At 39.9% G+C, this 26,371-nt stretch overlaps 1 protein-coding gene and 1 long non-coding RNA gene across 3 annotated transcripts in view; one reads left to right on the forward strand and one right to left on the reverse strand.

Annotated features, from left to right (window-relative positions):
* The first annotated feature begins 2,298 nt into the window (after positions 1-2,298).
* MRPS33 (mitochondrial ribosomal protein S33) lies at positions 2,299-9,559 on the forward strand. The gene is made up of 3 exons (XM_016133008.2): positions 2,299-2,466; positions 6,107-6,347; positions 9,195-9,559. The coding sequence occupies exons 2-3, from the start codon at positions 6,133-6,135 to the stop codon at positions 9,298-9,300; spliced, it is 321 nt and encodes a 106-aa protein (XP_015988494.1). The 5' UTR covers positions 2,299-2,466; positions 6,107-6,132; the 3' UTR covers positions 9,301-9,559.
* Positions 9,560-13,052: 3,493 nt separating this feature from the next.
* The window catches only part of LOC107504055, a 29,588-nt gene continuing 16,269 nt past the window's right edge, over positions 13,053-26,371 (reverse strand). For both annotated transcript variants that reach the window (XR_001595362.2, XR_004954028.1), the window contains 2 exons: positions 17,427-17,632; positions 13,053-15,087 (listed from right to left, as the gene is read on the reverse strand). This is a non-coding gene — a long non-coding RNA (uncharacterized LOC107504055). The remainder of the gene's footprint in view (positions 15,088-17,426; positions 17,633-26,371) is intronic.

Raw genomic sequence — 26,371 nt, forward strand, 5'->3', positions numbered from 1 at the left:
TTTCTATTTTGCCACAACCTAGAGTAAGAGTATATTTTACATTATGATCCAATACACACATACATATTGTTTCATGAAACAGTAATTACCCTCACTACACGTGATGCACTCACATTCCCTACCTTAATGTTTTTAAATGCTGGTCGCAACCCACTAAATTGATTTCATAACCAACTAATGATTCATAGCCCACGATTTAGAATACTCAACTATAGAAAATAAAAATATGTAAGGCAATTTCTGATTCTAAGAAGAATCCTTAAAGAAGCCTTAGCTTGGAGATATAAGTGAGTAAACCGAAGTCTAGAAGTGATGTCCTTAGGAATTAAATTTTATTGTTAATGTTACTTTGCCCACCCTAATATTCAAATTTTCCCATTGTAACAGTTTCTATGGGCCAATATCATAGGCTTTCAGTTTCCAACTCTGTGGTAGACTGAAAAATGTCCCCCAAAGATATCTGGTCCTAATCTCCAATGCTTATAAATTCTACAATATATAGAAAAAGGGCTTTTGCAGATATGAATAAATTCAGAATCTTGAGATGGGGAGATAGATGATCCTGGATTGTCCAAGTGGAACCTAAATGCAACTATACATCCGTAAGATGGAGGCATTAGGATATTTGATACATAAGAGGAGAAGGTAATGTGCAGAGGAAGCAGAGAGAAACTTGAAAATGCTAGCCTTGAAGATTGGAGCGACGTGGCCACAGGTCAATGCATGCCAGCAACGACCAGAAGCTGGAAGAGTCCCAAGAGCCTCTGAGGAAGCATGGCACTGTCAACATCTTGATTTGGGTCCATTGATAGTGATTTTGGACTTCTGGCCTTCAGAATTGAGAGAAAATAAAGTGATGATATTTAACGCCACCAAGGTTGTGGTATTTTTGTTATAGTAGGCTCAGGAAACTAACATGAACACCATGAACTTGACTTAATGAGGTTCATAGTGCAAAGTGCCCCAGGTACGTGGCCACCTGTAACTCTTTATACCTTGCTGCATTTTAAGAAAGAGTTATGGTAGCTTACAGAGATTCACAAAACACAATGATAACCCAAAAAACATCTAAGTAAAAAGGGAAAAACCAAAGACAGTTATAGAAAATAGAGACAAAAACAAAGTTTATGCAAATATACATGTAACAGCTCTTACCATGAGTCCACTGCAAATTGGGCTTTAAACTTTCTAAAAGCCAGCATGCAAAAGAAGCCTCCTTGTTTACATGATTCAGTGGCATTAGATAAAAACAAGCTAACTCTCCAGAAACACTGAAGATGAGGTGAACTTTATACCCAGAACATTTTTTTCTTTTTACTGAGCGATGCAAAAATAAGATGAGGGATACTCATTATGCCATCTGTAGATGTGACCATAGTAAACTTCTCACACCAGACCCAAGTTTATATGGCTACTTATTATATCATAGACTGATAAAGTTAAAACTTAACTTGATGAAAACAAATTGTATAGCATAGATCGCTATCAAATGTAATGAAATTCTATAGGAGGAAAGTGATATAGAATACCCACTAGGTATATGGCTCGCTGCTGATTTGCCTTATTTCTAGTACATTTTAGAGTATTTATAAAAGGCCTTGACTAATACTCAGAAAATAAGTAGTGTTCATGTTTCATACAATGCCTGTGAGATGTGGTTTACTTGAGAGCAGATTTAGTATGGAATGAAACACTGTGTTTCTACTATCTACCAAGCAAGGTCTAAGAAACCACTGAAGAGTCAGCTAAGCATCCCTTCCCTGATTCCTGAAGAAGCTTCCAGGCCAGTGGAGAGGGACAGAGTGCTCCAAATAGTGTCCCTAATCCAGCAAGAGAATATCAAGAATGGCCCCCCGTTTGGCCACACTGACTGCTGGAGGATATGTGGAGAAGTGGAAGCCATCCCTTGAAAGCATCAAGGCTTGGGCTGAATTTTAAAAAAAAGAAAGAAAGAAAGAAAAGGCCCAGAAAGAAAGTGCTGGATGGAAAAGTAAAAAGAAAGCATTTCATCCTCCTCCACACGGCACACAGAGATTTGGGGGGCAGCTGCGTAGCTGTCTCCAACGAAATACAGTTAGCGAACCCTGCAGGACCTTCCAGGAAAGCCAGTCCTTTCTGCCTCCAGAAGCGCCGGCTCTTACGCCCTCCGCACCGCCGGAGGCGCCCGCCTCGCCGCGCAGCACCAGGCGCGGGCCGGCGGTCCCGGGCCCTACGCTAGGTCCCCTCTAGCCGCCCGCTCTCGCGTCTCTACGGCTCTCCGCCGCCGCGGCCGGTGGGGCTCAGAGCCGGGTTCGGGGCGGGCCTTCCGGCAAAGGGGTGCGCGAGAGAGGAAGGTCACAGTTTGGTAAGAATGTCCGTGACTTTCGGGTGGTAGCTGTAGAGGTCCCGCGGGAATCTACAACCTTGTGCAGTCGCCAAGACCAGGACGAGTCGATCTGATTGTTAAGCAGCTCGGAGCTTTCGCAGGTATCATGCAAACAGCGTGGCCTTTGCCCGCGCATTGGGGGATTTACCAAAAGGACGCGAGCGTAATTGACTCAAGCGCAGTTACTCTCGTCCTGATTAGCTAGGTTTCAAGGCTCAGTCTCTATGCTTGCCAGGCCTTCTGCACTGTAGCTTCGTGTGGGGCATGCAGATTAATTTTATGACCAGCTTGAGGATAATATACTAAAATGGTATTTAAGAAAAATGCTTGCGAAATACCCAGCCGATTTAAACGTCGGTGGATTTGACACTATTGCTTCCATCGCAGGCAGGCGTGATCCAGTCAGTTGGAGGGGTTTGGGGATGTTCTAGTTGAACTGAATAAAGCTAATATATATTCAGAACCATTCATGTCCCTAGGACCCAGTAAAATAATCGGTACCGGATTTGAAAAACAGTAAAGCATTGTGTTTAGATCGTTTTTCTATGAAACACGTGTGCATGAGTTCCTTGAGGCAGATGACTATTAGGGCAGGCACTGTGCCATGAGTTTTGCCTGTCGGCCTACAAAACTGTCCTGTCCTCGTGCGGTAGATGAGGAAGCAGCGACAAGGAACACAGTGGGCACTACTGCAAAAATCGGATGGCCATTACAGCGCAGGGGCAAGATTCCGACCAGTTTTCTACTCCAAAGCTGGTGCTCTCCATCCACTAACCAGTGGATTCTGAAAAAGTGGAGATAGCTCGCTCTCCAGCCGGATTTACACACACATTTCAGCATACACTTGTACAGTTCCATGAGATCACCACGCTAAGGGATTTCCAGGCTAAGAACAGCACTTCATCTTCATTTTTCAAAGAAAAGCAGGCAAACCTAATCCAAAGCCAATATTGAAATAAACCCGACCTTTTAAATGCATCAGACCTATCAGAAAATCAAAGAAATTTGCCCTTTTATGCCAAAGTAAGAATGCAGGCATTTTCTTGTGGGCTTAACATGTTTTGCTTCAGCACATTTGAGTAATTTAATTTTTTGCTTAGCATTTTCAACTCATTAATTTTTCATGATATTGTTTTCTTTAGTTCACATTTAAAGAAAAGCAATGTAATTATATCCCTTAGAATGGCTTCATATGAATAAAAATCTAATTGACATGTAAATTGTTTACCTTTTCCTTTAATGCTTTTAACAGGGTCATCATTTTTTTTCTAAAGATAAAATTAAAAGAATCTGTAAAAAGGCATACCAGGGTCCTGAAGTACCTAAGCAAAGCTTTTGAATTTTTAAAAAATTTAAAGCTAGTAAAAAGTGTCTATTTGCCAGTAATGGGCCAATATTTATGGACAGCAGAACTTTTTAGCTGTTTTAGCATATGTAAAAAAGAAAAAGTGTATCAAGCTCTTATGCCATTTTTTATCAGAGACATATGTATATGTTTGCTCTGTGGAAAGAGACTACAAAGCAGAAATTGGTAATTATAACCATTTTCAGTTTCCTTCTATTTAGCAAGTGGTTCTGTTTCTAGTGAGGGAATCAGGTTTGAAGAGGCTTATTCCCCTTCTCCATCATAAAAATTATAGGACTTGGATTTTGTGATATAATATGTTCCAGTGGATTCTAATGAGACCTTATGATTTATGAGCTATGTGCTTCAGTAATTTGCTAAATTCCAAAGTGGGCATTGAGGCAACACAGCACCCTGTGATAGCTTCAGTGACCACTGTCCTAATGAGCCCCTTCCTCCTTGCTGCCTGTCAATTAGCAAGCTACTGATCCCCTTCCCGATGACAAACAGGTTTCGGTTTATTTATTTATTTATTTTCAGGTGTCCATTACTGAGTGCCACTGTCTTATTTCTCACAGTAGTCCTGCAAGTGTCATCTTCCTAAAAGGAAACTCAGATTTAGAGACAAAATGTCCAGAATAACCCAGCAAATAGTTCCTAGGCCACCTTGCAATTAACTAATTATGGAAATACTATGCAGTTGCAACAGAAATCTATTCTGATTCCATAATAGCTATTAAGCAAAACAAAGTAAAGTTGATTAAGAAAGTTTGTTTTTAGTTTTGTTTTTTATATGATGTTTGGAAAAATACAGCTTTAAAGGTGGAAGACAGAAAAAAGATAAAGCATGCAAAGAAACTTTCTGTAGCTTCTGAAAGCAATTTCTGGACATTTGCGAGGCCTTCAGTGGTTTAAAACACTGATTTGTTACTATTTTCTATTTATACATTAAACTATTAATGACTTTTTTTCCCAACCAAGAGCTGGGGCAAGAGCTGGGAGAGAAGTGAATCTGGGAACTGAGCACCCTAAAAGGAAAAGAAAAGAAAGCAAGGCTTGCACAGATCCCAGATTAGGCTAGGGGGTGGTGGGGGGAGACCTTGGACCTGACAGTTTTCCCATTGCTGGCCTTCAGGTGGCACTATTGACCCAAGATTGCTTGGTTCCAGAATGGTAAATGGTTTGAGACTGACAGTTCTGAAACTGGCTTGATGTCAGCCTCTACACTTTGACTGGACCATGAAACATTCTTTAAACACTGGTTTTGTTTTTTTCTCTTGCAAGAGATATTTTGAAATTTACTTGGTCCTACTGGTTTTTTTGTGTATTTCTCCTATTGTTTTCTCAAGATAGGTTTATGCCTTTTTTCTGTTCAGAGGTCAGCTCCTTTTCATCCCAGCTGAACTATCTGCCAAGATAGTCTTTAGCCAGAAGAGAGTCTCATCTCACTACAAAAATTTCACATAAATTATCGTAGTCTGCCAACAGTTTACCTCTACATCTGAACTAGAATGGGATAAGATAGCTATTCCACAAGCAACAATCTTGACTTTATATATCACCTATATGATTTTTTATATATATTAGCTATAATCTCCACATATTACAGGTAACTTTCTTCTAACTATTTCAACATTCCATGCCTTTGAGGAAAAAGTTACTGTTTTCAGCTAATAACATATGCAGCATTATAATGAGCAGAATATATAAGATGGAAGAGACAAGTAACATCACAATTCATAAGTGCCTTCTATTCAAGAATAAAACGACTCTTTTGAGGTGTCGAGTTTATTTCTATAAGACTACTATCTCTGTTTGTTTTTCCCAAATGGCTCTCAGTATCTAGGCAGAATTCAATCCAGCAACCTAGAGGCTAAATGACCTCATAACTCATTAGCAGTTCTTAGCCATCTGGAGCCCTTGAGGAGAACAGCATTCAAAGGGCTGATAATAAAGACAACAGCATAATTATTTCTCTGCCATGATTCAACCTTTAGATGGCAAGCAGTCAGCATATTCTGCAGACTGCTTAGGTGGGCGTTTTCTCAAGGTATAATAACAATGCTGTGGTAGGAAAACTTGTTTCTCTGTCCTCACCTAGCCTACAAATAGGTAGACTATCAGTAAATAACCTATTCAATCACAAAATAGTTCATGTAAAGAGGGAAGTAGAACAAGAGAGTAATAATAGTATGTGAACATCAAATGTAAAACATTTTGCAAGTGTAATGCAAAGGAAACAGCAACGGACTGTGGATATTTCTCAACTCCAAGGCACGTCCTGCCAGCAACATTGACGGATTTCCGTGTGACTTGCTGTTTTTCCATTTTCTAAAGTGTTCATTAGATAATTTGGAAATTTCTTACACTAACCTGTTTATCTTCTCATTTCCTAGGACTCCGGCTCCTTGCTGCTCCAGAAATGTCTTCACTCTCAGAATATGCCTTGCGCATGACTCGTCTGAGTGCCCGGCTGTTTGGTGAGGTCGCCAGGCCTACTGACTCCAAATCCATGAAAGTGGTGAAACTGTTTAGTGAGCAGCCTCTGGCCAAGAGGAAGGAGACTTACGACTGGTATCCACATCACAACACGTACTTTGCACTCATGGGGACACTGCGTTTTCTTGGCCTCTACAGGTAATGACAAAAAACACAAAGAGTAACCTGTAAGAGATGTTTTTAGTAGATCAGAAAAGGAAAAAAAACTAGGCTTTCTATCTTTGTTGTTTTGTGGTTCTTATAATAGTGCCCAGTTAGTTCATACGGTACAGCTTGGGGGTGAAAGGCTTTCAGAGTATCCATAATGAGCATACCAAAAATAAAAGGACACGTGCACTTATTGGAAGATATAATTTAATTATGTCCAAAACATGACTTAACATTGACTAAATACTCAGCTATAGAGAGATGCTTAAGAAGTCATTAATCCAGGCACACCAAATGGATGCAGGGGACCTGGTCTAAACACTGAGCAGGTTCTCGTGGGTCAGATAAAGAGCGTCCCTGCCCCACGGCCGTCTGCTGCTTAGCAGGTGCAGGGACCCTCCTTGTCTGGTGGTGGTTTCGTTGTAGTTCTTATTTCTTTCCACTCTCTTCTTGCATTTTTAGTTGCTACCCGTTTTGATATACTAATTTGGCCTAAATAAGCAGTAGTTCACCTTTAAGAGTAATATGTGATAGTATAATAGAATAACAGTGTGTAATAGTAAGAGTAATAGGCTCTTTCCGCCATGCACTTGTATGTATGTGTATGTATAGGAAACTTAGGACTATATACCGTCTAGAAAGAAAAAAGATCAAATACTTACGTGATCACGTTCTTTAAAAAATGTCTTAATTGCCTAACGAATGTATGCTCGTTATAAAAGAATTCAGACAATGCCTATTGTATAAAGTTAAAATGCCTACTTTTTTTTTTTAATGTAACATGTTTTAATTGGACTTGTATTAGGGCAAGAATAGAAAAATTAATTTGGGACGGCTTATTCTAATAAAAGAATTAGTTCGGTCCAACAGATGTTTTTTAAATACCTTCCATGTGGAGGCACTTAAGATGGGCATATATGGAACAGCAGTGAACAAAATAGATTTTCTTAGTTAATATGTTATTAGAGATTATAATTCAGGACATGTTTTGATTTCTAGAAATATTTTGGAGCAATTCCCTTGCCATTAGTCTGGGCTCAAAACAAAAATTAATTGTATTATGACTCAAAGTAAAATATCACTGAGTAGAAAAGCACAACCCATAACAAAATCACATTCAGCTATTTTAATGTACCTTTTGCTGCCACTCTCTATTTATTTGAAAAATAAAGCTTTGACTATCTTTGGGGACTAGGAAAAAATACTTAGCATTTAGTTATCCATAAAAAGCACAATTATTTTCATAGTCACTAGCGATGGTAAATGGTACCTCGAACACAAGACCTCTCGTGGCATCAGACAGGATGAAACAAGATAATCTTCAGTAAAGAAAATATTACTCAAAGATCTGCAAAGGGGGAGGAAAGCACGGGTTCCCCGAAACAGTGACTCCTTCAGTCTAGTGGGTACGTGGGCTGCTTCATCAACAGAGATGAAGACCCCTGTCTTTGGAGCCTTCTTTCTGACTGCGGGTGGACGGAAGTAGGGAAGGGAGGGTAGAAGAAGGGAGAAAACATAGTAAATAAGTAAATTACATGCTACGTTACGAAGTCGAACATGCTGTGGGAAGAGTAGTAGAGCCGGCTGAGTAGGATGAAGGGTGCTGACAGGGCCCTCGGTGGGCGGGGCGGGGGTGGGGGTGGACAGATCACAGTATTAAACACGACAGTCGGGGTCCGCCTGATTGAGAATGGGGTTTAGGCTGAGACTTGAAGGCGGCGAGGGAACCAAGTGGGTCCTGGGGAGAGCTTTCAAGGCAGAGAGGAGAGCAGAGCAAAGGCCCTGAGGCAGCCGTGTGCCTGCCCTGTTCCAGCAGAGCACAGGCCAGGGCCGAGCAGCAGGGCTGCAGGCAGGTCCCGAAGGGCTCTGAGGGCCGTGGGAAGGGCTTTGCCTTTTGCTCTGGGGCAGATGGGGAGCCATTTGCAGGGTCATGAACAGAGGAGTAACACAATAGGACTTATATTTGAGGAGAATTACTCTGTTGAGAATAGATTATTTGGGGCAACCATAGCTAATCCCAGAGAGGTCTGTTGTGCCCATGATGTTCACGGACTGAAACAGTGTGCCCTATAAAACCAATCTATTTTAAAACAGCCTAGGGATTTAGAAACTTGGGCCTAGCAAACCCTTCCCTTACATTGAATTCATACACCATTATCCAAGATCACACAGCGACTAAATGGTGGAGCTGCCCCCAGGTTCAGATGGGTTCCAGAGCTTACATATTTAAACACCATACTGTTCTTTAGGCATTTGGTCTTAGGATGCAAACATTTTTACACACTGTAGGCAGTCTTCGTCTTATAAATCCACATGTATAGTCCTGACTGCGTTGGTCCCTAGACTAAATGTCTTTTGATTTGGCTTCCATCTGCCTGAGCCTTCCCTTGGAGCCTTTTTATGTAAATTATCCACTGCCACTAAGGCATCTTCCTCCAGACCTCTCCCCTTGTAGTAGGTGCTACCTGTTGGGGCTCTCGGAGTCTGTGTAACTATATACCCGCTTTCTGCTACTCTCAGTGTTTAGTCTTAGTATTGTAGGGAAACTTGGGGTAATCATCAGGATTGTATCATAATTACATGGGTTTTCATTGCTGCCTGAGAATCAACTGCTATTTGTGACACTTTCTATGAGGGAAACTGTGATTAGAAATGAACCATGGAATACAACGTGTCTGTATGTTGGGGACCCCCGTCCTCTCTGTTCACCAAGCTGAGCGTGTGCCTTGTGGAACTCAAAGACTGATTACCAGAACCACCTAAGGGAACAGTGCCAGATCGGCGTACTTTTCCAGTCTGGTAAACATACTGGCTCATTATTTTTCTTTCTCCATTCAGAGATGAGCATCAGGACTTCAAGGATGAGCAGATGCGTCTGAAGAAGCTTCGTGGAAAAGGGAAGCCAAGGAAGGGAGAAGGGAAAAGATCAACAAAAAAGAAATAGTGTTGGCCCATCAGGAGAGAAAACTTCTTCCTCAGTGACTGAGAGAAAAAAGTGTATTTGTGATCTTTCCACATGTTGGGCTGTAGGCCTCCCATACTGAAGATTCTTTGGTGGAAAACAATCACCTCCATGTTGAAGTCTGATCCAGTTAAAGTGCGACTGGTTTTTTGAACACGTTCTAATTCTGCTAAATTATTTTGGTCTCGGTTTTATGATCTGAGGTTTACCTCATTCGCTAAAGAAATGAATGCATAAATTACTGTTGAAGGGCTTGTTTGGGGAGAGAGTGGGTCCTGGGGGATGGAGGGGAAACTCACTACATGAGCACCCGCTCGTCTCATTACCCCCTCGTGCTTCCCCACCTCACCTGCCCAAAAGCCTTTGGTCTCTCTGGCTGTTCAGCCACTGTTTCCACCACCAAGCTCAGAAGCTCTATGTGCCTCTCCACCTACTCCTTTGAGAGTATCTGATAATATGGATTTGTGGGGTGAAAGGCTGTACCTGGTAAAGTACTGAGTGCCTACTGCATGCAGGGTACTAGGGCCCTGGTAATGCAGTGATTAGCAAGAGAAACTTGCTAGTCCCTACCTGGTAGAACTTTCAGTCCTGTGGGAGAGACTAATATGTAATTACGTAAATACAATTATATTAAATGCTACAAAGGAAAGATCCAGACTTCTATGGAGGGTGTAAGGACTGATGGATTGATACCAAGAGACAGCAGTAGGCCCAAACCTCAGTAGGGAGTTTGAAGAAGGCCTCCCTAAAGAAATGATATTTAAGCTGGCTCTAAAGGATGAATAAGAGTGAGGCAGAAGGGAAATCGGAAGTGAGGCACAGAGAACACCTAAGAACTTGCCCTGTTCAAGGAATTGAAGAGAGACCACTAATTAGTACTGCTTGGTCCTAAGGAAATAGAGGCCAGACCATGAAGGGCTCGGACTTAAGCAGTTTGACCAGAGGTTAACGGTGTAAGACGCTATAGCTGTGAGGTGACTCTTATATACGTTTGAGTAGCAGCTGCTCATTTTACTCTATTCTAAGCAATCAGCTCCCAGTGAGGTTGTGAGGGCTTCTCTGATTTTTTTTTTCAAGAGTTGCTCTATCTAGTAATTTTTTAAGTACTTTTTTATTGTAAAAAAAAACAAAATTTATCATCTTAATCATTTTTAAGGTGGCAAAGTCACTAGACATGTGAAAATCAAAAATGGCTATAGCACATTAGGGTTTAGGTAAAGGGAAAGAAGATTAACTCACAGATTTGATTTATACACAATCTTTTAGAAATACATCTATTATGTAAAACTTGAGGTTTTTCAATTGTTTTTTTCTTTGGACCTCTTTGCTTAGTCTCTGCTTTTAGCTCTTGGTGGAAGACGAGTGGGAGTGAAAACACGAATTTCTTTCCCAGCGGCACAAGACGTACACTTGTCAATCAGTGTGACTCCATTAAGGCAGTACCACTCGGAGGATGGGCTCAGCCCACTGGCACCAGAATCATCCCCAAGGCTCCTCTGAGTCAGCAGACTGGGATGCTGCCCAGGTACCAGCATCTCCAGCAAACGCTCCCAGGTGATTAACATGCACTCTAAAGCATGAGAATCACCGCCTTAGGAATTCTGATGGAACCAAAATTGAAAGAGATAAACCCTGGTTCCAAGATACTTACTGGGCCCCAAGAGGCAGGCATCCGAATGACCTTGTGGCCTTGTGCTTGGGAATGTATCAAAGATGTCTGGAATTGGCTTTAAATTGTGATGTCTTCATCACCAATCTCCTTCAGCCTCCGAGTCTATAATTCTCTCCAATAAGCTCACATGTCTTTCTGATTTTATTCTTAGTGAGTCCTTGGCATTAATAACTGCTTATCGTTCTAGTATGACCTAGTATGATCTCGTGTCTTCAGAGGTCTTTGTGAGGGCATGTTCAAGGATACAGAGGTAGTAAGGACGTCCCACTCCCACATGGCTAAATTCTAGTCATGTGGTCTGCTCCAAACCATCTGTACAGGTTGTAAACTTCACAGGAAGGCATGACCAGTTATTCTTGTGAAAAATAATCGCTTGATCTTTCCTCCCCCTTCATTAGTCTTATGAAGTCTCCCCGCTGCATTTCACAACCAGCATTAATAGCAGGGAAGATGAAAGTGAAGAAAAGCTCAGTGATCTCATTTGGAGTTCACAGGCTGTCTTTAGCACAACGGGTGGGCCCCTCCGGGATTGTCTGCCATACTGCCAAACCACTCTGGTGCCAGCTCCCCAAGGACGGCAGGGCGAAATAGGAATAAAAATCAGTCTAGATTATCTATTCAACTATGACCACCCCAAAACATGGTTTATTGCCCAACGTTCTGCAAAGGACAACTATTATTTCCATGATTTAAAAAAAAAAAAAAAAAAAGTTATTTTTTTTTAGAAAAAAACATTGTCACGAATTCAAAACACCGTCCCAACTGATAACAGCTATTTCTCACCAAAAATCAAACACCTGAGAAGGCATCATCAAAACAACTCAAACGGTAATTTGGGTCATGTTTTTCTAATTGTTATTCTGTAGGAACCCCAGTCAATTTTAGACTTGTGCTAGCTCCCATCTCACCCGAGTTACCCTCCGTCTAGGCTGGTTCAGGTACGATGCTGCATCTGTTTCTGAAATGACACAGTCATAAAAGGCGAGGCTTCTAACACTTAATTACCCTGCTCACGGCAAAAGACAAATGTGTGCTCTCCGTCTTGCTCCTGAGTTGCGCTAACTAGCAGGCCCGGCTGAAGTAGACAATAACTTACAGTGTTAAGAGCCTTTTAACTCAAAGTTTGGGGCATGGAACCCCTAAAAGCTTGTTAGAAATACAGAATAGCAGGCCCACCCCAGACCTTCTGAATCCGAATCTGCATGTTAACGGGATCTCCAGATGGTTTGCATGTACGTGAAAGTGGGGAAAGCACTGGCTTGGATTTGTATTAACCTTCAGAGGTCACAGGTGTGCCTTTCCACCTTTACTCATGCAATTCATTATTCTCTCTGTCTGAAAATGCCTTCCAAAACAGCTCATCAACCTGGCAAACTCCTACTCATCCTTCGAGGCCCAGCCCAAAGATCACATCCCCATTTAAACCTTGCTGATGCCCTGAATCAAAACTAATCATCCCCTCTTCTGTGTTCCCGTGATACTTTACATCTATATTCAGTGTATACCAATATTACAGAGTCCTCATAACATATTATATGCTCGCATGTCTGTGTCTCTGACAAGAATATGAATTATTGAAGGGCAAAGAGAATGCCTTATTCATCTGTGTTTCCCTGTGCCCAGCCCAGGACTTGGAATAGGGCTCAATAAATGTTACATGAAAACAACCTTTTGGCCTCTTCTTCCACTGTTTTAGAGTCATGTAACTATGGCACCTGAAGATTTTCACATTGCACCCTATCATCCTTCAAAAACTATTCTTATACTTTCAATATGCTAATTTACAGTAATGATTTAAAAACATTTCCATTGGCCTGGAAACCATCTCAGAGCCTACATTTCATGGGGATAACTGTGTCTGCCCCTTTTCCCCTGCACATCTCCCTCACACACGATACAACGTATCTATTGCTGGTGAAAGCCAGCTTGAAGAGCAGATATTTTTAGGGAGGTAATAGGTGGTATGATAAAAGGAATTATTGTATGTATGCATTTATACTGAGCCTGTCTTGGTTCCTCTAATATTTTCTTGCAGATATATAACTGATATTACTAAATCAGTTGTGAATAAAAGCCAAAAAAACAAAGAGAAGAAAGTAGAAGATGAGTAGTGATCCAAGAGTCATGATAATTAATAGCTATATTCTTAAGACAAACAAGAAAACATGCAGGTAATTACGGGGCAGAGAGAGTTGGCATAAACCTTCAGGTTAACAATAAACTCTTGAAAGACTATGTGGTCATGTACCAGCCTGCATGAGATAATACACAGTCTGAGATGTTCTCTGGCAATTATCACTGCTCTGTGCTGGTCAGCGATACACAGCTATGTAAGCAGCTCATGATCCATGAGATCCATCCAAATGGCCCACAGATTGGTCTTAGTCACTGTTCACACTCACTGTGAATGTCTGGTTGTGGCAGTAATGATTGAAAGATACTATTTAGGTGAATGTTTGCTTTCCAAAATGGCCTTTGTAACATTTATCAAGAGGTTAAATATGAATATCCTTTGACTTAGGAATTCCATATGTCTAGCATAAAAATACAGATACGAATGGACAAAACTGTTCATTGCAGTTTTTGTAGAAAAATAGGAAACAATCTACATGTTCATCTGTAGGAAAGTTATTAAATAAGTTGTACTACACAACTGGATATTACACAACTAGTTTTTTAAAAAATCTATATATACATATTGACTATTAATTTTGACAAAATTTCAGATTCACTCTAACTTGTAAAAATAGCGCAAAGAATTACTCTCTCACCTCCACCCAGATTCCCCGAGTGCTAACACTCACACATTTGTTCTATCTTTCTCTCTCCCTTTCCCCTTCCCTCTCTCCTTTCTCTCTCCTCTCTCCAAGTGTGTGTGTATAAATTTTTAAAACTGAGAGTAAGTTGTGAACATGACGCCCCTTTCAGCATGTATTTCCTAAAACAAAGTTTTCTGTTTCATAACCACAGCGCAATTACCAAAATCAAGATACTTGGGAAATTAACATGGACAAAATGCTATGAGCTAATCTACAAACTACATGTACATTTCATCTATCGTCCCGGTGACAACTTCTATAGGAAAAGAAAATCCCAGCTAACAAATCGCGTTCAGTTTTCGAGCTTCTTTCATCTCCATTAATCGGAAACAGTGCTTCTGTCTTCCCTCGTTTTGCATGGCCTTGATCTTTCTGACGAGGACAGTCCCGGTATCGGGAAGAATGTGCCTCAAGTTGGTTTGTCTGATGTTTCCTCACGATTCGAGTCCAGTTGCCGTGTGGGGCAGCAATGTCACAGAAGTGGTGTGTGCCGTCCTCCACGTGCTGTCCACGGCAGGAGGCACAGGACGGCCTGTCGCAGGTGATGTGAACTGAATGCCGCATGAAGGTGAGGTCTGCCAAGTTTCTTTACTGTTAATTCACTACTTTTTCCTTTGTAATGGTGATTGTCTAATTCCATCATTCCTTCTACATTAGCTAACTGAGATTTTACCATCAAATGAAACTCTTCCTATTCCTCACTCATTCATTCTTTCATTTATTCACATCAGTAGGAACTCATGGATTCTTTACTATCATTACTCATTGTGATGCTCAAATTATCCCAGATTGGGCCAGTGGGAGTCCCTCTGAGCTGACTCGTATGTCCTTTGACATGCCCCTTCTTTCTCTGAGCTCTTCCTTACCTTCCTGACACAAAGACCTTCCATGCTAACCATGTACTTTCCTAGCCCCAGCCTTTGAATCACTATTTCTCCAAGGAAATGTGGTTCTTTTTAACAAAAATTGGCATCTAGAAACCAAGGTCTAGGAGCTGCGTGTGGTCTCATTGCTTTTAGGCCCTCTTGCCAGACAAAGCTAGTAAACATATACGTATATGCATATACATACATTACCTCCCCACACACGTATCTAAATATATTTCTATATCTATCTAAACATTTTTAAAATGCTACATATTCATATTCATACCTCAATTCCAATCCAACACTGTTGGTTCTACTTTAGCCATCTTCTTCTTCTATTTGTAACTCACATCTTCGGCAGTGGGAAACTCAGCTTCCATTAACTACAATGTATTTACCTTGTTGCTGAATCCTAGGATATACAAAAAGTAGCTTGAGAATTGTTGCTTGGATTTTTTACAGTAAGAATTTATGACTTTTATAGTCATTAAAAATTAATGAATAAAGTAGACCTGTTCCTGGAAGTATTGATTGGGACACGACATACCCCTTTAAGTACTTTCTTACTTTCTGACACAAAGCAGATAATAAACCTTAAAAACGTGGTGTCCAGTCATGGGAATGTAAAGTACAGCATAGAAAATGTAGTCAATAGTATGGTAATAACTATGTATGGTATCAGATGGTTACTAGACTCATTGGGGTGATTACTTTGTAAGTTATACAAATGTCAACTTTAATTGAAAAATTAGAAAATTAATCTAAAAAATGTAGTGTCAATCTGATTCCCCTTTTAATTCTTAGAACTTAGTCTAAGGGTATAATGATATAAATTTGAAAAAAATTTGCCTACGAGGATGTCCATCACATTATTGTTTATGAGAACAATAATTTAGAAACTACCTAAATCTCCAACAATGGGTAATTTATTAAATAAAATCTAGTCATGTAACGGAATACACAAAAGTGGTACAGTGGTTAACAAGAGATTCTAAATCCAAGCAGACTAGGTTTGACTTACAGCTCGTTGAATCACCAATGACTGTACATGTGCCTTGGGTAAGTCACTCACCTTCCGTGTGCTTGTGTTTCAGTTTCCTGTGTTTAACATGCAGGTAATAGTAGTACCTTCCTCACTGGGCAGCCATGAGGGTTAAACTTAATATATGTAAAGCACCTGGAACTGTGCCTGGCGTATATTAAATATAGTAACAGCAAGTTTTAGCTGTTATTATTTACTGTATTATCTCATCCATAAAAATGATGTAGAAAAAAGCATGATCTTGGAAATATGCCAAATGCTGTGTTTACACGCGCGTGATGCCCCTGTGACTTTTATAATCTTCTTGCTTCTTTGAGTTTTCTAAATTTTCTGTAATCAATAGCCATGACATGTTTAATTTTTTAAAAAAAAAAATTTAAGAATAATAAATAAATAAATGCTACTGGAGCAATTGAAAAAATAAATTTTTCCCTCCCAAGGGCATAAATGCAAGAATTTAATAGTCAACGTTGTATGACTTTAGGTTTGATAGTACTGACCTAGTAACTACCAGATTATAATATCTTCATGTATGTAGTGATTGACTTATTAAACATAAATTTCAGGGCTTGCTTAAAACTATGACATTCATTGTCACTTTTCACTCATTTAAAAAGCCGACTTTTCTTTCTAAACTTTTCCTGTAATTAGACAACATGCCAACAGGTGGCAGTAACACCTCATTCATGGTCCAGTTATTTGACCAGCAAGGATTTGCTACAGGGAGGTGTGCATGGTTTTATTCTTTGCAATGTTTTAATTCTTTATTAAAATCTTTTAACTTAACTCAATGTGGTAGATATAACATATGCCAAGATTAATTTTTTTAAAAAGGAAACCAAAAATTAAAGTTTTTAAAAAGAGAAACTCAGAAAAGTTGGAGACAGCCTCGCCACACTGAGTTACTTTAAAAAATTATCCTAGTTTGTCTTTCTAGTAATCTTATTCAGTTAGCAAGTTCAAGGCTCCTTCCTATGCCTCACTTGAAATGTGTTTTTCATGTGTCAGAAGAACAGCAAGAAAAGCTCTCCTTGTCGGATTTCTCCTAATTGCAGGATTTTAAAAGAAATCCAAGTTTTAGAGCTAAGAGAGACATTAGAGATTTAGTCAAAGTCCCCACATTATGGCTGAAGAAGTTGGCACATCGAGAGCTAAGTGTTTTGCCAAAGATTCCTTGGAGACACAGAACGAGATCCCAGGTTACATAGGGACTCTTAACGAACATGCTCCAACAAGGCACAAATGTTGATTTGTGAAATTTGTGGTCACTTTATAAGGCTGGGTTTACAAAGTCAGTTCTTTACAAACCAAGTAGTTCCTCTTAGTCATTATGCTTGTAGTTCTGACAGGTTAAAATATAAACTCTAGTTAGTAGCTGTTGAACAAATCACACAGGCTTTTTCCAAATGAGAATGATTATGAAGACATACATTATAATTTCAACTAAAAAATGTGTTTGCTGAATTGCTAACCAAAATTTAAATAATCCACAATGTTAAAATAAAAATGAGCAGGTCCATGGTGTAGACAAAATTTTATCAAGTACAGTATCAGCTTTTCTCACACTGAATTTCAAATTGTATACATGCTTAATCTAACACTGATATTTCTCATTTCATTTCAAAATAGGAGCTCTCAACTTCTGAGTTAAGTTTCACATCCCCACACAGGTCGCCTTCAGTGCCCCGAGACTCAAGATTTACACTGACCTGCTTCTGCATATTACAGGGAGATGTCAAGGGACTCCTGGGTACTCCTGGCCAGCTTTCATCCAGTTCTCTAAAGCTTTTGGTTCCATTTGAAAATGAGGAACTGTGCATTCTGCAACCCACAGCTAGCTATCTGTCAGTCTTAGGAAAGGTCTTAAGTCATCATTCCTTGAATCCACAATTGCTACAAACTTGTTCTAGAAACTCTAGAAGAAAATGGAGAACATGAAGAGGCCTCGGATCATTGTGAAAGTCCGTCTTTCCATCTTTCCACCTCCTCTCAGTCACCCCCACTCTTCCTCATCAGCGGCTCATCGACAGTCACAGGTGTTTCCTTCAAATACTCTTATTGAAGTTTGCGGTCCAACTGGTTCCTAATAAAGGCCAGCTTTAACTTCTTATGAATCATTACTTTTGCTTTTTTTGAGCTGATGAGTATATCCTCAGACTTTGGGGGGCATTTAAAATAATTTATGTATACTCAGTAAAACAAAAGAGAAGGAAAAGTTATTAAATCACTGGATAGAGATAACTTTCTAAGTTTAAAAAAACAAAAACTCAAAAAGTTAAATTGCATCAAATATTTAAACTGTACATCAAAAAAATGTACGTTTGAAATATAAACAAACATTTGTCGATGAGCTGCTAAAACATTGTAGACTAAGTATTAAATGAGCTCACATAAGTGAATTTTTAAAAACTTCTAAAAATTCTCAGTAGACAATGGATAAGGAATATGAATAGACAATGCACGTGCGATTGGATAATAAAAGTTTGGTAAAATGATCAACTTCACTGAAATCAAATAACAGAATTAAGCTACAAATACATATTTTGCCTTCCTACCAGTTTAACAAAGATATGTATTAAAATGCAAATTCCCCAACTGATGAAAATGTGGTGAAATGGGTCCTTTCATATACTGCTAGTGGTAGAAATAAAAATTAACACAACTTTTCTGAAAAGCAATTTCACAATGTGTTTAAAGAAGCTTTAAAATGTTCTACTTTCTGATCCCATAATTCCATTTTAAGTAACCTAAAGTAGTAATCCAAAATATACACAAATAATTTGATATCAAGATGAACAATGCAGCATTTTTTTTCTGTCAGTGGAAAATTGACATTGACTTACCAGAAATAAAACACTAGGTAGCCATTTAAAATAATGGTTATAAATAATTTTTTAAATAACAAAAATGACTATCCTAAACCAATTGTCAAAATCAAGGGATTTTTAAATGCATAAGTAAAAAGACTGGGAGAATTTCTACAGGTTAATAGTGGTTGTAACTATGAGATTGGATTTTAATTGATTTTAGTTCTGCGTCTTTATACTTTTATGCATTTTACAAACTTTCTACACTCAGTACGTAATAAGAAAAAAGAAATAAAATGAGAAAAATCAAAGGACAAAATAAGGAATTAACAAAATGACTAGGATGTGCCCACTCTCCTGCAACAAGGAAAAAATTTCTTGAGAAGACCCTACAAATCCACCCTCCAGGGAAGCCTCCTAGCCTGATGTTTACAGAGAGAAATTGGTTTATTGCAATGTTAATGTGTTAAGTTGAGAAATGCCCTAGTTCCTGCCACATGACTTTATAGGGTGCTGGGTTTTCTGCAATAACATGCATAATAATCTTTTTAACAATCCCTGCAATTAGGGGGTTGCCAAACTGGAATTGTTACTTTGAGACAGGTACACACACATACGCATGCACACACAACACCAGAAACTCAGAGCCAACTACCCCCTAGAAGAAAAACAGTGTAATTAGCTCTCCTTTAGATGGGAAGATATTCTTCAAAACCTAAATATCAACAGATTTTTATCCTTTTTTTCCCTCAAAAAATACAGATCAATAATTGTCACCAGATATTGGTAAAAGTCAGCTAGATGAGAGCATCTCTCAGTGGCATCACAGTGCTTTGGGCCTTAGGGCGGCAAATTCAATTGACGGCTAGTAGGATATGGAGACCCACTCAGCTTTGGAGTTGATAAGCAACGAAGGACATTCTCTAGTTGTACCGTGAGAACCAATTTTCTCAAGCAGAACTTAATTATAACTCTACCATTATCAAAACATTTATGGAGAATGCTAACCTTACACCCACTGCTGGGTTTCTGTTAAACTGATTGCCTATAACTAAAATGTTCTTAGAAAAAGATGCAATTTTTACTGTTTCTGCTCAATATCGATATCGATAATGTGATATCTTTCACGTAAGGCCAAATATTTTCTCTCTGCTTAATGAGAATGCAAGTGGAACAGTATCTCAGAGAGCACCTAGTACTAGCCCAGCAACTGTTTTAAACACAAGAAAATCACTTTGTCCAAGGCAATACAGCCAATTCGTGGTGCCGGCTTTATTGGAACCAGTTCTCTGAGCTTGGATTCCACTGTTATTGTCCCACTGCCCGAGCAGTATGGTCTCCTTGGTTGCTAAGATATGAATATCAAGATTGTGTCTTTGAATGCAAAGAAAAATAAAAAATAAAATAAAATAATTAACCAAATAATTCCATGAGGGGGTAAGAATCACCATTTGTGATACAAAGGAGTCTCACTGCTCTGGGAAGGTCATCTTGGGGCTGACTCAGAGATGGCCCCCAAACCAAGTATTGCTGGCCATGCAAATGAGGAGCCAACAGCCACGCAGGGGCCGGAGCAGAAAGGAGCTCTGGCCAGATACGGACCAAGCAACAAGGGCCGTCAAGTGATCTGGGGGGAGAAGGATGGGAATGGCTGCAAGGCAAAGCACAGGCAGATGTAAACAGTCTGTTTCAGCCCAATACATTATCTGGAAGCAGGGTCATGGGTTTCTGGAGGAACCCTGGGAGGGAAGTGAATGAGTACTCGTTGCCTTTTTACCAAAGCATCACACACACGCACACACGCTCACATGCACGCATGCATGCACACACAAACACACCAGGGCACCTCTGAGACGCTGCCTTAGAGCAATGCTGGTACACAACAAACACACCCTTTGGCCTCTCCTCGAATATATGATTTCTTCTACACTGTGCTGACCTGGTAAACTTTCACTTATCTTTAAACAATTCAAGCACCACCACTTGGAGACATTTTCTCAAAGCCACTTCCACATCCCATCCACCCTCACCCAGACTAGCCTCCATACCCTCCTCTGTGTTCCCTACAACTGACACATACTCTATCCAGGTGCTCTGCCTGCTGCGTGGCTATTGTCGGTCTCCCCTAAAAAGACTGGAAGCTGCTAGGGGGCAGAAACCTCATATTTCCTCTTTACACACCAGTATCAAACACTGGGCCTATCACATATTAGTGAATGAATCCATTCACTAATGATTACTGAGCACCTCTGTGTGCTAGCAGTGTGCTAGGTCCTGGAGACACGGCAGCAGGCGAGGTCACATACATGGTCACTGCCCCGTGAATATGGTATTCTATTAAGAGTTCTTGCCCCTCCAAAAGCTTCTCTGAAGAAATGACATTTAATGTGATGGATGAATGACAGATTGCTCTTACACAGTACAAATAACGTCCTGTTCTACAGCATTGTCTTACTTCAATTTACAATGGAATCAAAGAGAAACACTTACTAGGATTGGGGTTTTCTTAGATAAGCTAAATTCTATAAGGGGTACTACCAGAAAGACAACACAGATATGTTGGCCTGAGGCTGGCTACTAATCTTCCCTAGCAATACCGAAAAAGGCCGGCTATATTTATAGTAGAATGAAGATAGTCACAGCCAAACCTCATTTACCTGAACTCCACTAATTTTGAGTCTATGAATTACTCAGAAACTTGGCTGCCCTGTACACTGCATGCAGAGAATTATATTTCCAGGGAAAATTAATAATACAATGAACCCTTAAATAGCTCTTCAACGTTTATAAGTCTTTCACATATAACATCTGAATTGATAATGACCTGTAGCTGCTTCCACCTTTGGGGTCTTTACCTGTGAGTTAGCCTTTCTCAATAGGATGTATTAAAGAAACTGAAGTTTGATGACTCACTGTCCTATCAGAAATGAATGAGGTGGCCATGATTCCAGTAAAAACACTCACTTCAGGTGATGGTCCATGTATTGACTCTACCGCTACACCTTTCACAAGGATTCCACAGGTCCCAGTTTTAAATATGATGCTTTTCTTTTAACATACACTCCTGCCTTTAATAACAGAGCTAAGGAATCTTAATTTGCCACTTCTTTACTCTCACCATGTCCAGAGGTTTAGAAAATAATGCCTCTTCAATATAAGAGCAGCAGAACGTTAAAACAGAATTCTCAGCTGAGACCCCAAGGCTATAGATATCTGATACCGAAGGGAGTTTTGAGATAAACTATCCCAGAGGAATTTTTCAGTGGCTATCTGGAAACTGGGAGCATGGCTTTTAAAAACCTTTTACCCACATTGGCAGTAAAAAGGGAGCAGATTGTTGAACAAGAAGAATTTGTGGCAAAATTTACTTGCAGAAAACAGTGCTGTGATTCCCCATCTCCCCGCCCCCGGGGACGGCGTTGGGGTTCTTCCCCCTGTCTACCGAGGGAGGAGAGAACACACGCGAAGGACTGCTGCCCGACCTCCTCCGCCTGGAAAACCTGGAAGCCAGAGCAGGGCCGGCAGCAGGTCCCGAAGCCAGAGAGAGTAGTAAGAAGAGGAGGTGGCTGCTCTGGGTGGCCTGTGCTCCCGAGGACGTCAGAGCAAAAGACACCGGCACATTTTTAAGACCACAGCGGCCTTCTCAGTAGAGAGCCAGCCATTTTTAAGTCCTACCCTAGAGGACTCCATGAAGGATAAAGGACAGCAGAAGATAATAGTCTGCGTGGAGCAAAACTCTGAACAACCAGAAAGAACTGGCCAACCTGTGAGAAACACTTCTCCCACATCACAGGAAATGCAGCCAAGTGTTCCCAGGGGCTGCCTCCAAAGAACGCAAGAAGAGTCCCACAAAAAAAAGTCATCTTTAAACATGTGCCAGACCCGAAGTTGTAAAGCCATCTTCCAAGTGGATCAGTAAAATAAGAATTTTCATGCAATGCTATGCCAAGCCACAGTGGAGCCCGAGGTCACAGGAAAAATCTGTGCCCCTGAATATACTTTTTGAAATATTCTCCCACATGTTGAACCAAATGGAAAAGCTAATAAAGGCTCTACAATCAAAAACACGATTACACATGAGGTCCTGGGTTGCCCAATCTGTTCTCATACCATTGTAAACCCTCATAAACACACCCATCGAGGGACACGATGACCCAGTGGCCCTTGAACTACAGGCTGATTAGAAACACTGTGGCCATTGCACAATAACTCAAGGTCGGAAAACAAACAAAAAATGACAGCCTGTCTTTATTTACATTTTTGGTATGCTGTTCATCCTGGGTTTTTTGCACGAGACGTTTAAAAACATTGCATTAATATTTACCTTGATTACTGAACCTCTTTAAATTTTGCACCTGAGGCAAGTGCCTTCCTGCCAGCCCTGCTTTCCAGCTCTGTTTTTCCTTCTTTTTTCCACCACTTTCAACCTTGGAGAACCCAGAAACCTTGGTTAGCAAGGCAGAGGGGAATGGTGTAGCATAAGGTGAAGAAGGCTTTCCATCTCCAGATGGTCTTAGCTGGAGGAGAGGAACAGGGGAGGCAAAAATAAAGATGTGTTCTCTGATTACACTCCCATAAGACCAGCTTGTTCAATGTCCTGGTCACATGAGGCTACACACCAGCTTCAAAACAAACTCACATAAATGCCTGGCAGTTGGGACTTTAATTGGGACTAGACAGAGAAACCTCCAGCATGATAAAGTGAAAGAACCTGGGATTTGAAGCCAAAGGCCAGGGTTCGATTCCCAGCTCTCTACACATAATCTTTGGAAAATATTCTGGTGGCCTTAGGTACCTCATCTCTAAATTTAGTGAATATTATTGAATACTTCCAATATGCTTGGAAGACATGATTAAATCTTTTGGGGAAGACACAGGCAAGCAGCCAGTTGTCATATATTATTAGATAAGCCACATGGAACAGATATCTGCAGGGTGTTACTACAATGGGGCCCAGAGGGAGAGCAACCACCCCAACGAGGGAGCTTAGGAAGGTGACAGCCAAGCTAATTTGGGTAGAAATAACGAGCTCCATCATGTGATGCTGAAGGAAAAGTATGCCTCAGCCAGAGGGAAATGTATATAAAAGCACAGAGGAGACAGGAATCTAAAACAGTCAAACTCACAAAAGCAGAGTAGAGCGGTCGTTGCTAGAGGCTGTGGGAAGGAGAAAATGAGGAAATGATAGTCAAAAGTACAAAATTTCAGTTATGAAAGATAAATAAGCTCTGGAGATCTAATAATGTATAGCAATGTGACTATAGTAAAACATACTGTATTGCATACTTGAAATCTGCTAAGAGGGGAGATCCAAGTGTCCTCGCCACAAAATCAAAAACAAAAAGAATAAAAAAATGGTAACCATGTCAGGTGATAATGTTAATTAGCTTGAGTCTGGCAATTATTTCAAAATGCACACACATATCAAGTCATCAAGTTGTAAACCTTAAACATATACCATTTATATTTGTCAGTTATACGTCAGTAAAGATGGGTGGGGCAAAAGCATGAGGGAGAGCCATAGCAACGTCACTGGTTTACTACGGATTCAGTGAGACACCACAGTTAAATCTTGTATACACAGAAAATTGCTACAGAATATTAACAATTACCCTCCTCACGGCCACCGTCCCGTCATTATGTATCTGCTGGCCAAGACTCAGGCCGCCAAGGACATTGGTCCTGGTTATGCTCTGCACACCAGGGTACTTTGTGAATGATGGCCCCTGGGATCTTTGTAGCCAAAGACAGTGGTCCTGCCAAGATATATTTCAAGGGTAATTAGTAAGTCTTAAAAGCTTCCCTTCCCATGTCTTTAAAAACATGGTAAAATACACAGGCTTATGTCTGTTAGGAGTATAATCTTTAAGTTACAGTCCCCTCGATTCTTGATCGTCCCAGTAAAAAAACTTATTGAAATGAAGACTTTGAATCGAGCTTTCTCCTGCAAAGACTTTGAATCGAGCTTTCTTCAGCTGGTGCAGAACCTGCCCATCCAGACCAGCGTCTGTTTCAGTACCTGCAAAGCAGGCTGCCACAGCATGTGAGTGCAACCTGCCCAAAGGTGACTGACTGCCAACCAGACGGCAAACTGATAGGGTCTGGAATGTTTGTCCAGAAACAAAAGACAGGGCCTAAGAAACACCTTCAGCCTAATTTCTAGGCCAGCATTGTGGACTCTTACCTTAAGTCAAAATAATTGTTCTTCCTTTGTTAATCATAGTAAGCACACACAGTGACATATTACATAAAATTTCTAAATAATAATTACTAAAACTATAGAAATAGGAGATTCTTGCAATATAACTTAAGAGCATCTCAAAGTAAACAAACTGTTAGATCCACCATGATTATAATTGAATAAAAATGTGTATAAAGCTGGTTAAGGACTAAAAGGAATGTCGAACTAAAAATGATTCTATCAGGCTGCTATTGAGTATGGGGATTCTTTTGGGGGGTGATAAAAATGTTACACAAGTAGATTGTAGTGATGATTGCGTGACTCTAAATGTAAATTTTAAATGGGTGAATTTTAAGATATGCAGATTGTATCTCAATAAAGCTATTTTTTTCAAAAGTATTTGCGTAGAAAAAAATTTTTATCAGGGTAAGAAAATTGCAGGTCTTCATCTGCCAACCCAACTTCAACCCCCTAAAAAAAAAAAAAAAAAAGTGGTTTTTTTGGACCTTGCATGCAAAGGGATGAATGGAATGTGGAAAGCGTCTGTGGCAATGCTAACAGGAGTAACATGTAAATAAGAAGAAGCAAGTTACTTCTCTTTCCTCCAGGTTTCCAGTCTACTTCTAGTGGCCCTTTTTGCCAAAACCTCAGAGGGAGCCCGCTAACGAAGGAGAAATGTAGTCTGCAAAGTCCCAGGCCCAGTATCATAGAGCAGAGAAGAGTGGATTTTGAGCTAAAAGACAATAACTGCAAAAGCAGTACAAATGTCCTTCAGCAAATGAAGAGGGAAACTTAGGGGAAAGTCCAAGAATCAATAAATAAAGGAAAACCCAGAAATTGATTAAACCAGTATTTTTAAGAAGTCAGTCAATTTAAAAAACTACTAATAGCAACTTAAAATACCAATTTCTTTGTGTTTAAAAAAGATAATAAAGCTATTCAAAAATTAAAACATGGTTAAAGTATAAAAGATCTGTATTATTGTTTGGGGAGAAAGATATAAATACAGAATAACTTTATTATTAAAATAATATATATTAACCATGTATGTTTAACAATGTGGTATTGGCATAAAGGCAGACATACAGACCAACAGAATAGAAAAGACAGCCTAGAAACAAATCCTCACATATATGGGCAAATGATTTTTGACAAGAGTGCCAAGACTATTCAATGAGGAAAGGATGGCCTTTTCAACAAATAATGTTAGGGAAACTGGATATCCACATGTAAAAGAATGAAGTTAGACACCTACCTTATGCCACATACAAATATTAACTCAAAATGCATAAAACACCTAAACATAAATGTGAAAACTATAAAGCTCTTAGAAGAAAACATGGGAGAAAATCTTCTTGAGATTGATTTTGACAATGATCCCTTGAAAATGGCACCAAAAGCACAGGCAACTAAAGTAAAAATAGATAAATTGAACTACGTCAGGATTAAAATCTTCTATACTTCAAAGGACACAAGCAAAAGAATGAAAAGTCAACCCATGAAATAGGAGAAAACATTTAGAACTGTATATCTGATCAAGGGTAAATATCCAGAACATATAAAGAATTCCTACAACTCGACAACAACGACAGCCTAAAGAGTGTGATTTAAAAAGTGAGCAAAAGACTTAAACAGACATTTCTCCAAAGAAGATATACAAATGCCA

This window comes from Rousettus aegyptiacus, unplaced genomic scaffold (assembly GCF_014176215.1).
Source record: "Rousettus aegyptiacus isolate mRouAeg1 unplaced genomic scaffold, mRouAeg1.p scaffold_m13_p_13, whole genome shotgun sequence".
NCBI classification, from domain to species: Eukaryota; Metazoa; Chordata; class Mammalia; order Chiroptera; family Pteropodidae; genus Rousettus; species Rousettus aegyptiacus.

Coding starts and splice junctions, on each gene's coding strand:
- MRPS33 (XM_016133008.2), top strand. CDS start 6,133: ATGTCTTCACTCTCAGAATATGCCTTGCGCATGACTCGTCTGAGTGCC. Junction 6,348..9,194: donor CGTTTTCTTGGCCTCTACAG/GTAATGACAAAA, acceptor TTCTCCATTCAG/AGATGAGCATCAGGACTTCA.